The 13,697-nt window shown below is 49.4% G+C and overlaps 1 protein-coding gene across 5 annotated transcripts in view; it reads left to right on the top strand.

Moving 5' to 3' along the window:
- Positions 1 to 13,697, top strand: part of SSH1 (slingshot protein phosphatase 1) — a 60,862-nt gene that overhangs the window by 29,471 nt on the left and 17,694 nt on the right. For 3 of the 5 annotated variants that reach the window (XM_072723016.1, XM_025986654.2, XM_025986653.2), the window contains 6 exons: positions 1,497 to 1,561; positions 1,865 to 1,986; positions 6,503 to 6,571; positions 7,839 to 7,904; positions 10,964 to 11,158; positions 12,431 to 12,524. In XM_072723016.1, coding sequence (XP_072579117.1) covers positions 1,497 to 1,561; positions 1,865 to 1,986; positions 6,503 to 6,571; positions 7,839 to 7,904; positions 10,964 to 11,158; positions 12,431 to 12,524 — 611 coding nt within the window. Of the gene's footprint in view, positions 1 to 1,496; positions 1,562 to 1,765; positions 1,987 to 6,502; positions 6,572 to 7,838; positions 7,905 to 10,963; positions 11,159 to 12,430; positions 12,525 to 13,697 lie in introns of all 5 variants that reach the window. The other 2 variants (XM_072723017.1, XM_072723018.1) reach the window with 1 other exon arrangement.

The following is a 13,697-nucleotide window of genomic DNA, read 5'->3' as shown; positions in this document are numbered from 1 at the left end:
CAGTGGCAATGAGGGGTGTCTTGCACCATGCTGTCATGGAGAGAACAAGACGAGAGGGGCAAGCTTCCAACACCCTGGGTCCTCTTGGAGGCAATAGGTACAATTTGGACATCGTATATCAACCTGACCTAAAATTTAAAAGATGCTTTTGAGGGCAGCCCCAGTGGCTCAGCGGTTTAGCACCACCTTCAGCCCAGGGCGTGATCCTAGTGACCCAGGATCGAGTCCTGTGTTGGGCTCCCTGCATGGGGCCTGCTTCTCCCTCTGCCTGTGTCTCTGCCTCTCTCTCTCTCTCTCTGTCTCTCATGCATAAATAAATAAATAAATAAATAAAAATAAATAAATAAATAAATAAATAAATAAATAAAAGATGGTTTTGCAAAAGGAATGAATACAGTATATTGATCCTTCCAGGATTCCAGTTGGGACCTATAGGATAACGTGTTTTTTTTTTTTTTTTTTTTTTTTTAAGATTTTATTTATTCATGAGAGACAAGAGAAGAAGCAGAGACATAGGCAGAGGGAGAAGCAGGCTCCATGCAGAGAGCCTGATGTGGGACTTGATCCTGGGACCCCAGTATCATTCCCTGAGTTGAAGACAGACCCTTAAATGCTGAGCCACCCAGGCATCCCAGGATAACGTTTTTTAAAGATAATTCTGTTCCTTCCTTATAAAGTAATAATGCTTTATAGAATTCAGTTGTAGACTGATGTGTATATAAACTGCTGTGAAAAGAGGTGAAAGCCTTAGGCATGGGCAGCTACTAGTAGCCTTCATAACATTTTATGACCTCTGAAATTGCTTGGATGATCATCAGTGGGCTAGTGGGCAGAAATAATGATGAACATAATGATCAGAAGGAGGCCCAAGACGAGAGCCCAGATGTGTAAGCACTTGGTGGTGGACATGTAGGCCTGGGCCCCAGTCATGTCACCTGCCATCCCCCAGTCCCTGGACTTCACAGAGTAGGCAAATGCCACAAAGACTCAGCAGTACAAGGACCAGACAGTGTGGTCAGGCACAGAGGTCTTGCTGTGGATGTTGATCATAGTGGTTGTCAAGGGAGCCAAGTTCTGAGGCACATGAGTGGGGGATGGGGCAGAATGAGAGAGAGAGAGAGAATTTTAAGCAGACACCATGCTGAGCACAGAGCCCCAGATGGGGCTCAATCCCCCCACCCTGAGATTATGACCCTAGCCGAAATCAAGAGTCTGATGCCCCACCAGCTGAGCCACCCAGGCACCCCACATCTTAGGCTATAAAAGCAACTTCTAAAAACGTGGCCACCAACTAGATCTCCCCATCCTCAGGCAACATTTAGGAGTGAAGTAACAGAAATGGAGCCTCTTAGTCTCTGATGGTTGTCTTGTGGTGGAACTGGAGGGATTTTGACTGAGGTCTTCACCCAGACCCTTACCGTCAGCCAAGATCTTGCAGGTTTCTGCCTAGAAGGTGTGTGGGTGACCTTTTCAAACTTTCTTCATTGGTCCAACAGGTGATTTGCCTCAACATCTTCAAGTAATGATCAACCTTCTGCGATGTGAAGATCGGATCAGGCTGGTAAGAAGAGATGAGAGTGGCAAGTTTTTCTAGGTGTCCATGTTGGTCTATGCTAGGTTGAGAGCTTCATTCTCTGGATTTTACCTGTTCACCCATTTGACCAACTTTGGTCTCCTCAGAGCCAAGCACTGTCCCTTGTTCATGGATATAAACCAGACGTGGCTCCTCCTCTTAAGAATCTCATCTTAATTCCTGAACTCACAGGGGGAAAGATAGAAAACAAAAGTCCTTGATGTTGGTTTGGTGCCAGAAGGGGCCACCACCTGGAAAGGCAGCCCAGTGAGAGCGTCTTTGCCTGTCTAGGCTGTGCGCTTGGAGAGCGCCTGGGCGGAACGGGTGCGGTACATGGTGGTGGTGGACAGCAGCGGGCGCCAGGACACGGAGGAGAGTATCTTGCTGGGCGTCGACTTTTCCAGTAAGGAAAGGTGAGTCTGGTGGGGTGGTGCTTCCCTTCTGCGGTGGGGACATGGGCTGATGCTGAAGAAAGTTTTCCGTGGTTCAGTATCTGTGGGAGATGCTGGTAGAATGGGTCGGGGTCAGTGGTGGGGGTGACCAGGCATGCAGAACAGAACAGTACAATGCACCCTTGTAGCTCTTGCATGCCTGGTGCTGTGTAGATCAGTCTCTACTCTCAGCTCAGGGTCTACTGAGAGGATAGACAAATTACACTGAGCTTAGAGGTTTACCACTGGGTTGCTGTGGCGGGGCGGGGGGTGGGGAGCCATAGAAGAGAGTACCTTGGCCAGGAGGGCTTCCTGAAGGAAGTGACAGTGACAGGTGAACACCTAAGGACAAGCAGAAGCCAGTCACATAAAGCAGGGACAGGCCCATGTAGAAGTATGTGGTTGATAGGCATCGTATCAAGCGCCTTAATCCGGTATCACTATCCCAAATAGATTCCCAAGTATTTGTTGACAGGTGCTTGGTCAGATGCTTGAAGAGAGGTTTGGAATTTCCCAATAACTGGAGTTCAAGTCAGTTATATCATAGACCCTATTATGTGTGTGAAATGAGGGTGAACGGCTCTTCTTACCTCTAGAGTAAACGAATGTGCGTGAGATCATTGCAGACCCTGGATTAAGTTAGGCTCCCTTTATTTATCATCTTTATTAAGTTAGGCTCCTCCACTGAGGAAAGTGTGTGCTTTCTCTTATGTATGCGGCAATGGGCCAGGAACACAAAGAGGCAGCCATATGCAGTTGTCCACCTCCGAGAGCCTCTAAGCTGAGCGAGGAAGGAGCCATGATCAGATGGTGGGGCACCGGGCTTGGTGATGGGGAGATGCTCAGGGGGTTGTGGAAGCTCAGGAGTTGGGTGGGCTCGGATGGAGCAAGCCAGAGGCCTTCTGCAGCATGTGGTGGCTAACCATGTCTTATAGGGCAAGTGGGCAGCAGGGACGGGGCAGGAGGTACATTAGAAGGTGTCGTGGGCAGAATTGATGGCAGGAAAGGAAAAGCCACCGAAGCAGTGAATGGTGTGGCAGCTTGTGGTCTTGTCATGTTCCCGTGAGAGAGCTGCTGTTACAAGGGACCAAGGCTTCATTGCTGGTTAACAAGTCCACGAGGAAAGAGGGAGGATGTTTCTTTTATGGCCTTCCTGGTACAGGATGGCATCATAAGAAAGTTTTGTGTGGCATACTTAGGGAGAGATGTGTGAGCTGATGTCTGTGGCTAAATAAAATCTTAAAAAAAAAAAAAAAAAAAGACTAGAGGGCCCAGTACTCCGTGTCAGGTACCCCCAGGCAGGTACTCTGGGAAATGGGCTGACCTCTGTCCTCTGTGTTTTGGGCCACTGTCGGTGTGGTTGTGAAGCACAGAGGTGTTTAGTGTAAAATAATGATGCAGTTATATTTGCTTTTCCAACGATCAACCAGCCTTTCGTTGTTCCTTCCAGAGCAGAGGCTTTCTTTACCTTGTGTGGTCCATTCCTGTAGCACCCTGGCCCTGAGCGGGATTCCTCCCTGTGGGATATGCCCATCGTCTCTGCCCAAACTGTCGGAGTTGAGAGGAGGTCTGCCCCTCCTGCCGGCCCTCTCTGATCCTTCCGTGGGAAAGCACAGGGCAGTTGCCACAATGGGTCCTCAACCTCTCATTGAACCCTTAAACTGCCCTGTGGAGTAGGTAGCCCTGATTCATGTTTTACAGATGAGGAATGCAGCTCAAGAGGTCAGTGTGATTATCCCAGGGCCATCCTACTAGCTAAGCAGGACCTCTGAATTGGGGCTTTTATGGCAGCCCTGCCAGTGTAGACCTCACACATCCATGTGTGGTGGCTCACCTCTACACTCTGTTGTTCGTGAATTCACTCATACTCAACCATCTGTACTTGTTAGCACTTCCTGTGTGCCTGGTGCCCTACAGAGTGAGTAAGAGCATCTGGCTTCTGCTCTCCAGCCTGGCTTCTGCTCTCCAGCCTGGCTTCTGCTCTCCAGCCTCGTAGTCTGGAGGTCGTGATCTCCATCAGATAGGTACTCATGCACTTCAAGTCGTCCTTCCCAGCTGGAGTGGACAGGCCTGTGTGCAGGTGCCAGCCCCAAGGCTGGTACAGGCGTCTTGTGGTTGGGGAAGTGATTCGATGGGCTGCAGAGGGTGAGCAGGTGGTCAGAGGAGAATGAGAACTAAGTGGCCCTTCCTCGTGTTGGGTCTGAATGGCGGGCCTACCTGCCCAGGCATAAGGAGGCAGCAGCCTGGGCACCCACTGGTGGAGCACCAGGCACTTTTATTTGTCCTTGGCTGAAAAACAAAGTCCTGGTCCTTAGGGAAGCTTTTGATCTGCTGAAAGCATGATAGGCTTGTTTTTTTAAATTCCTGACATAAGATTTTGCTTTTTTTATTTAAAAAAAAAAAAAAAATGAAGGGAGAGATGAGTCTTGCCCACAGCAGGCACTTGCAGGGGTTCCGGCAAGAGGACAGGCAGGTGCCGAGTTAGAAGGGAGGACGCTGGGACAGTGACTGGCCCTGTGGGCTCACAGCTTCTCTTCCACAGCTGCCCATCTGCACACGCAGCCTAGGGAGACCCGAGCAGCCGAGCAGTCACCCCCAGGTTCCATCTTGTGTCATTCCTTGGGATTTGGGAGCACTCGGAGTGCCGTGAGCCTGTATAGCTGTGCTGCCTTTGCTGGTACCTTGCAGTCTGTGAAGGACTTTCATGGCATGCCTCGGGCCAGGGCTTTCTCCTGCTTAGCCCTTGAGTCCCCACGCCCGCCCAGCTGGCTCCTCTGTTGCTCCTGTTTCAGTTTTCCTCGGAAACTTTCTTCTCCCATAGCCACTGCTACCCACTTTATCCTTCAAGGTCATTCTTCCTCTGAAAGACCCCATTTCCTTGACTGGGTATCCCTGTTTCCCCTACATGTAAGCATACATGCCCTCCTTCACTGTAGAAATTTTGCTGCAGTCATGATGGGACTACTAGAAACTCACAAAATGGCAGGTAAGGGAACATTAGGGAATTTGCTGAGTTTTTGTAGTCAGGTCATGCATGGTCCCTGTTCATGCTCTTTTGACTGCAGGTTGGGAGCCTGAGTGGCAGTCCTCCACTTAGCCCCACACACGCAGTGCTCTCTAGGCTCATCCCCATCTCCCATCTCTGCAGTTAGTGGAGGCCAGTTGAGATGCCACCCTGTTTAATACACAGTTCATCTCTGCCTGCCCTGGAAGGGCCAGTCTGGTGCTCCTTGTAGCTACCTATTCTATCTTCTTTCCTCATTACTAGTCCCTGGTGTGGGCAGTGCTAAAAGGGGATGAGTCTTCCAGTCCCAGCCACATGTTCCCAGTGAGCCCTCTGCCCTGGGCTTTCAGCATGTTGGTTTTGAGCTGTGAAGGGGCCCCCTGCTCGCCCTCCCGGGCACTGACACAGCCAAGTAGCTCCAGAGCTCTGCAGGTCCCAGCATTAATTTTATCTTGCAGCTGTACAAAGGAAATATAATTAGCCCATCGAGAATGGGTAGGAGTGTACGGGTAGGGCCAGAGAATTGGCCTAACACAAAAGACTTAGTCTAATTTGACCTGAAGGCCTTGCAGCTCCCTTCCCCACGGACAGAGTAGCAGAGGGTAGAAAGAATCCTGCATGGTCGCCAGTGCTCTGGAGGAAGGGGGGGTCTGTGAGCTCAGGGCCCCCTGTCTGCAGTCCTAGGCGTCACATTACTCCCTGGGGTGTTGCTAAGTGGTAGTAGAGGTGTACATTCAAGATCCCTGGAGGCTGTAGGATCCTGCCTTGGCAGTCACAGTAGTCTCTCAGAGCAGACTCTTAAATGCCAGGAGAATTTTCATAATAATCTGAATAACCCTCTGATAAAGTCCCTTTCTGTCCCTCCATGTTTTTCAGTGGAGCCTATCTCCAAAGTCATTAAGTATCATTTCACTGTTAGTGTGAGCAAAATAAAAGCAGATTAAACTAGTTTTTACAATGCAGCTGTACAAAAGGTACAGCAGCAGAGGCCTAGAAATGAACTCTAGCAGTGATGTTGGCACGCTCCCCACCCTCGCCACCCTAGGACAAGAGGCCTGGTTGGCTGCCACCTTTCGCCTGTTTCCCTTGGAGTGCATATGGCCCTGTGCCAGGAGTGTGCCAGCCATCGGTGGCTATACCCCCTGCTGCAGTGTGGGCATGTAGTCAGCCTCTTGCTCCCTGCCCCCTGAGAGCCACAGCTGAGACCTGGTGTTTACGGAGCTTCATTCATACTTTGGTAGGGTCAGAGTCTGTGACCATCTCCAGGTAGAAGTTGTTGGTGACTGCCTCTGGTCGGTCCATTGCAGGCTCATGTCTCTTAGAATTTAGTGGCAAGTGGTCCCTACACAGCTTCTCCCAGATACATACCCAGCAGCCTGTCCCAGGTCAGGGGGTAGTTCTCTTCTGCAAGCTGGACAGGCTGGTTAAAGACAGGGAAGAGGGTGCACAAGTGGGTGGACCCTGACTGGGCTACTTGTCTTTCCTCCTGAACAGTAAAAGCTGCACCATTGGGATGGTTCTCCGGCTGTGGAGCGACACAATAATCCACCTCGATGGAGATGGGTAAGGAGATCTCCGTAAAAGATTCTTCCACTATAGACTTTGAAACCCAAGTTGGTCTGAGCACCGTTGGAGAATGATTAGGAGCAGAGTCACATGTGTGACTCGCGTATTACAGCAGGAGAAACAGTATTCCCTCCAGTGAGCCACACAAGAACAGGGCTATTTGGGACACTGTACAAGGGAGTTTGGGTCGTGAAGTATCAATGGATGTGTGTTTGCAGGAGATGTGCTGCTGTGCAAAGTTTAAGAACAGCAGGCAGCTGACATTCACTCACTTACCTTGATGTGTTAAATGAGTGTTCAGTACGTGCCCTCCTTGGGGAGCTGGTCACTGCAAGTTCACGGTCGGGAAGGACACAGTGGGACCTCACAGCCACGGGGGTGCAGGGAGAGGCAGACAATGGCAACATGTCAGGGGCCTCTCTGGGGGCTGCAGAGGAAGAACCCTTCCATTGGGCCTGGGCAGGTAAACGAGACGAAGAGCCATCTGGGTTCCACATACATTTGCTTCCAGGAGAAATACATGGGTTCTGCCCTGAGTGGAAGGAGCTTAATACAAGTTGTCTCTCCACTGAGATGCAAGTTATGTTGCCTCATAGATAGAATTGGAGGAGAGAAATTAAAATGTGATTTTTATTTTTTTGAAGAGATAGGGTTATGGTTATATTTTTTCCTTCTTCAGATTTTGCCAACCGTGACTATATTTCCTATGCAGTTACAAGAATAGTGGGTGGGATTTGTGGGGCAAGAAGTAGCGAGAGAGCTGGGATGGTCTCAGGAACGTGAACAAGATGGTGTCAAATAATGGTGTTGCCTTTGCCAGGGTCTGTGTTTTTGATAGACTTGAATAGCTGGATTAAAAACAAGTCTTCGGAGCACCTGAGTGGCTCAGATGATTAAGCATCTGCCTTCGGCTCAGGTCATGATCCCAGGGTCCTGAGATCGAGTCCCACATCAGGCTTCCTGCTCAGTGGGGAGCCTGCTTCTCCCTCTCCCTCTGCCCCTCCCCCTTGTGCGCATGTGCAGGCTCTCTCGAATAAATAAAATGAATACATAAAAATAAAATCTTTTTTAAAAATAAAAACAAATCTTCCAGATTTGAGAACACTTCTTTTCCCTTTCTTCCTTGTTCCGTGCAGCAGGCCTGTATTCCCTTCTCAGAAAGCATGAGCCACCCTTGTCCTGAGGGTGTCCTTGGTGGGCCTGCCCTGTCATCTCATGGTGGTGTGGTTGCAGGGGCTGCTATCTCATTTGTTTTTCATCTCAGGGGATTCAGTGTCAGCACAGCAGGACGGATGCACGTCTTCAAGCCTGTATCCGTGCAGGCCATGTGGTAAGTGTGCTTTTAGGGACTTTTATCACCTTAGAAATACTTTTCTAGCTGCCAGCATGAACTGAAAAAACCCCTTCAACTTTGAAGCTCTTTTAGGTGCATTTATTTTTGTGTATGTGGCAAAAGACACATAACATACCGTGTACCGTGTTAACCATTTTATAAATGTGCAATTCAGTGTACCTCCATGATGAGCAAACATCACTATCCATTTCTAGAACTTTCTTGTCATCCCATTAAACACTAAGTCCGCACACCCCCAGCCCACCCCTCCCAGGCTAGGCCCTGGTTAACCTCTGTTCTCTGTTCTGTCTCTATGAGTTTGTCTACCCCAGATCCCTCATATAGGGGGAATCATATGCAATGTACCTTTCTGTGTCTGACTGGTGTCACAAATCGCAGTGTTTTCAAGGTTTGTTCGTATCGTACCTTGTAGCAGAATTCTTTCTGAGGCTGAGTGTTATTCGAGTCTGTGGTCATAGACTGTTATGTAGCCTGTCATCTGTTGGTGGACATTTGGGTTATTTCCACCTCTTGGCTCTTGTGCTTGGGGCTGCTGTGAATATGGGTGAACGAAGTGTCTGTTGGAGCCTCTGCTTTCAGTTCTTTTTTTTTATTAAGATTTTTAATTTATTTATTCATGAGAGACACACAGAGAGAGGCAGAGACACAGGCAGAGGAAGAAGCAGGCTCCATGCAGGGAGCCTGATGTGGGACTTGATCCTGGGACTCTAGGATCATGCCCTGAGCCAAAGGCAGACGCTGAACCGCTGAGCCACCCAGGGATCTCCCTGCTTTCAATTCTTTTGTGCATGTATCTAGAAGTGGAATTTCTAGAGCATACGGTTAATCATATGTTTAATTTTTTGAGGAACTGAAACTGTTTTCCGCACGCCAGACTCTCGCGCCATTTCGCGTCCCACCAGCCGTGCACAAGAGTTCCAGTTTCTCCATGTCCTCACCAGTGCCTGCCAGTTACTTAGTTTTCATTATAGCCCTCTTAATGGGTGTGAAATGGTATCACTGCAGTTTTGATCTGGATTTCCCCAACTGATTAATACTGGGCATCTCTTTACGTGTTTATTGGCCATTTGTACATCACCTTTGGAGAAAAGTCTACTCAGTTCCTTCAGCCAGTTTCTAATTTTTTTTCATTGTTGAAGTGTATTTTTCTTATGTATCTACGGTTCCTGTTGTCCAAACTTGATGCCAGTGTGAATTTGGTATTCTTTATACTTGGCTCGTGCTCAGTTTGTGCCATGATTGGAATGCCCCACGAATGCCCCCTCTGCCAGGCACTGGGCATCTGAGAAGGCATACAACATATATGATTCCTATGCTCGTGGGGGGAGGTGGCCGTAACCCACACCGAGTGGCGTGTTGTACCAGAGAGCACAGGGAGCATGTTCTCACAGGTGCCTTGCTACGGGATGCAGGGTACAGGGCCTGTGTGTGTGTGGGGTGGGGGGGCTCCTGCACACTCTGCTTTGGGGATGAGGTAGCCACGAGTCATATAGGTCAGGTGCTTCTCCAAACCTGACACACACACCTGAGAGCCTTCCTCCTCCTTGAACTGCTGCACTAAGTACTCCTGTAGTGAACACAACACGACAGTCTCTCTCTCTCTTTCTCTCCAGTAATCTGGAAGAGGCTCAGGGGAAAGCTGGTGGTGTATGATGAGAAGGGTTCTACCCAGTGTTTCATGCACTTTGTTCTCTGAAATGGCGAGACTCAGGCAGAATTCTCCCCTGGGCCATAAGTCAGTACGGCACTGCATTTTGACCTCGTCTGTCACTCTACACTGCCCTCAATTCAGGCTCCTTCTGGGAAAAGATCACAAAATCAGAATTCTCGTGATGTCCCAGAGGTTTCCTGTGCCCCTGGATCATTTCTTACCTCTTTCTCTACAGGCAAATAGAAAGTAGGCCCACACATTTTCCAAACCTTCAGGAGCAACACTAAATTTAGTAAATACGCAGCTCAAGCCTGTTCCCCCAAGCAGGGTAGCGCTAGGACAGCTGTGCCTGAGTGGAACGCGTGCGGCGGACGGCAGTGGTTTTCATACCGCTGGTGAGCCCTTCAGGCCCAAGGACTCTAGCTCCCTCCAGGGCTTCCCATTCCACCTTTCATCCATGCATGGGTCACCCCATTCACTGAGAAAGTTTTGTAAAAAAACAAGTTTTTATTTAAAAGAAAGAAAAACTAAATTTTTGTAAAAGAAAAAAAAAGATGACTAAGCTGAGCATTACCATACACATTTTCCATGTTGTTCTTTCTGCCTCATGCTTCCTTCCCAAACCTCTTGTACATCTTGTTTCTCTATTAATGTGAATTCCTAGCACTTATTTCCCTAAGAGATGTAAGCTTCAGAGCTGTTAGAACAGTGATGGGAAAAGGTCATAAGAAGTAAGTTATTCAGGGACAACTGGGTGGCTCAGCAGTTGAGTGCCTGCCTTCGGCTCAGGGCGTGATCCTGGAGTCCCTGGATCGTGTCCCACATCGGGCTCTCTGCATAGAGCCTGCTTCTCCCTCTGCCTGTGTCTCTGCCATTCTCTCTCTCTCTTTGTGTCTCTTATGAATAAATAAATTAAGAAAAATAAGTTATTCAGAACGCAGTAAAGCGTGTCTGCCACAAGTTAGACTCTTTCCTCCCACTCGCTGGGCTTGGCAGTGGTTCCTGTGTTCAAGGTACCCACAGCCTCACAAGTCAGTCTGAATTCTTGGGAGTTCATTGATGGAGTGCGAAGTGACACGTGAGCCAGCCTGGGTGGGAGGGTTATGAAGTTTGTTCTGTGTCCTTGTTGGGAATGGTGACGGCTATCCTTGTCCACCCTCGGGCTTGAAGCACATGTCAGAGACTAGCTCTGTGACCTGGCAGCCTGGAGGTTTTGGGCCGCCTTGTGTTCCCCACGTTACCTTATACACACAGCAACTCCCAACTCCTATAGTGAGTCCTTGAGGGATCACCCTGCCCCGTTCTCCACTCCCCCGTGTTGAGGTAAAAGCCTAGCACTCTCTGTGCCTCCCCAGGCCTGATCCTGTCCCCGTCCTTACCCTAGGTCTGCCCTGCAGGTCCTTCACAAGGCCTGTGAAGTGGCTCGGAGACACAACTACTTCCCTGGGGGCGTGGCTCTCATCTGGGCTGCCTACTACGAAAGCTGCATCAGCTCCGATCAGAGCTGCATCAACGAGTGGAACGCCATGCAGGACCTGGAGTCCACACGGCCTGACTCCCCGGCCCTGTTTGTGGACAAGTAAGTGCAGTGCTGCCTCGCCTTCACCCTTGCCCACCCCTGTGCTGGGCCAGTCCCTAAGTCGCATGAAGTCACACTTCCCTGTAGCTCTTGATTGAGGGTTGCCTGCCCAGGACCAGCATTCCAAGTGGGGACTCCTAACCTACTGCCCACGGATAATGTTTAGCTTAGAGAAGAATCCGTGACTGCCACCCCACTTGTGAAGCTAGAGACAGATTTGGGGGTGCGTGCATCTCTGGGGAGCAGCTCCACAATGCCCATCAGCTTCTCAAAGGAAAGTGGGACCCACGTGTGTCACCGGCTCTTGGGCAGTGTTCTGGGATCTAGCCCTTCCTCTCCACGTGGCCAGAGACTTAATTCCCAAAGCCTTTTCCTCTGTTCTTAGGAGTATTATACATCCCTCATCCTGGGATCCCCAAACACGACTGCCTCAATGCTGGCCAAAGGCAGCCTGCCTGAGAGGCTGCAACAGTGAATCACGTGGCTTATGTCGTGTGGCCACCGGCAGAGCTCATGCATCCTGAGGCTGCATAAGTGAAAGTCTAGGTCCAGAAAAAGAAAATGGCTCTCTGCTTCTATCTTGGTCAGGATCCTCCTCCCCTAGACTCATGTGTGTCCCTCTGGGACTGTGTTACAAGGACTATGGGCAGAGAGGTCAGCCTGAATGAGGAGAGGACCGGAAGCCACATTTTGTGAGGCCCCAAATGATGAGAGGGTTGGGGAGAATGATAGTTGCCTTTGAATATATAAAAGGGACCTCCGTGGAAGAATTAATCCTGGTCTGTGTAGAACCAGGGGCTGATGGGTAGCAGTTACAGGGTAACACAGATTCTCCATGTAAGAAGAAGATAATGGGAACCGGACATAGTTGGGACTATGGACTGCCTCTAGACACAGTTATATCCCCACCCCCAGACATGTTCAGACAGAGACAGAAGGGTCTGGAAGGTGGTGGGTGGACGTTACTCTGGTGCTCCCAGCGTCTTGTCCTGAGAGCCTGATTCTCTGCAGATCTGCACAAGGAATATGCTTTCCAGCCATTATTTTATGCTCTCCATCTGCTCACCACTCTGTGGGCTCCCATGGAAGTTCCAGACACAGAGCAGGACCACTCTGTCCCTTTTCCCTCCTCCCAAAAACATGCACACCAAGAAGGTAGCTCTCTGAGTCCAGGCCATGTTCTGTGTAGCCTGAGAGCATCTGGTGTTTCTGTAAACACTGATCTTAGGCTCTTTGTCATTCTGCGACTTACTGAATGTCATTTCTTTCCAGGCCAACCGAAGGGGAAAGGACTGAGCGCCTTATCAAAGCCAAGCTCCGGAGCATCATGATGAGCCAGGATCTAGAAAATGTGACCTCAAAAGAAGTAAGAGACCTCTTCCCTTAGTAGGCCAGAGGTCACACAGTGTTCATTTATCCTGTTGCCCAAAGCACAGAGAGGCCTTCCTTAGAGGCTTTTTCCCCCTGCAGGGCTTAGCAGAGAGAGCGCAGGCTTTAGAGTCTGACTCTAGTTTGGATCCAGCTATGCTGCTTACTGGCCATGGGGCCTTGAGCAAATTTCCTAATCTCTCTGAACCTGCAAGACCTTTGGTGATAATTTCACGAGACCTGTGGATTGTAATGGATTGCATCGAGACACGTTTTTCTGTTAGTGTCCTTTCCTCTACGTTGTGTTTTACTGAGATACAGCAAACTCTTGTTTCTTATTTCAGGATTATCACTTACCAGCAAGTTACCAACTCTGGACTGCCTTCTATTGTGCCTTCAAAATTTTTCTGGATCACTTTTCTTTTTTCAGTTGCTTCTGGTTCAAGGAATGCAATGAATTATTATGGTAGCTTAAACTAGGCAGATATAAGGGCTTGAAAGGGCCGTTAAAAAAACCCATATATCAGGGCAGCCCAGGTGGCTCAGTGGTTTAGCGCCGCCTTCAGCCCAGGGCCTGATCCTGGAGTCCCGGAATAGAGTCCCACGTTGGGCTCCCTGCACGGAGCCTGCTTCTCCCTCTGCCTGTGTCTCTACCTCTCTGTCTCTCTGTTTCTCATGAGTAAATAAATAAAATCTTTTTTTAAAAAAAGCCATATATCATCTTTTTGTTAGTTAATACACATTAAAAAAATCATATTATGATGCCTCCCAAAGCAAGATGAAACTAACAGTATGTGTTGCCTGTGATATATTTGATTTTTTAAAAAATTTTTTATTTATTCATGAGAGACACAGAGAGAGGCAGAGACACAGGCAGAGGGAGAAGCAGGCTCCGTGCAGGGCGCCTGATGTGGGACTCAATCCCAGGACTCCAGGATCATGCCCTGGGCTGAAGGCAGACGCTCAACCGCTGAGCCACTCAGGCGTCCCATATATTTGATATTTAATCGTAAAAATATAAGTGCCTTGGGATCCCTGGGTGGCGCAGCGGTTTGGCGCCTGCCTTTGGCCCAGGGCGCGATCCTGGAGACCCGGGATCGAATCCCACGTCAGGCTCCCCGTGTATGGAGCCTGCTTCTCCCTCTGCCTGTGTCTCTGCCTCTCTCTCTCT

The sequence above is a fragment of the Vulpes vulpes genome, chromosome 10 (genome assembly GCF_048418805.1).
Source record: "Vulpes vulpes isolate BD-2025 chromosome 10, VulVul3, whole genome shotgun sequence".
Taxonomy (NCBI): Eukaryota; Metazoa; Chordata; class Mammalia; order Carnivora; family Canidae; genus Vulpes; species Vulpes vulpes.
Note: the sequence above shows the minus strand (reverse complement) of the source record. Positions and strands in the feature narration are given on the sequence as shown.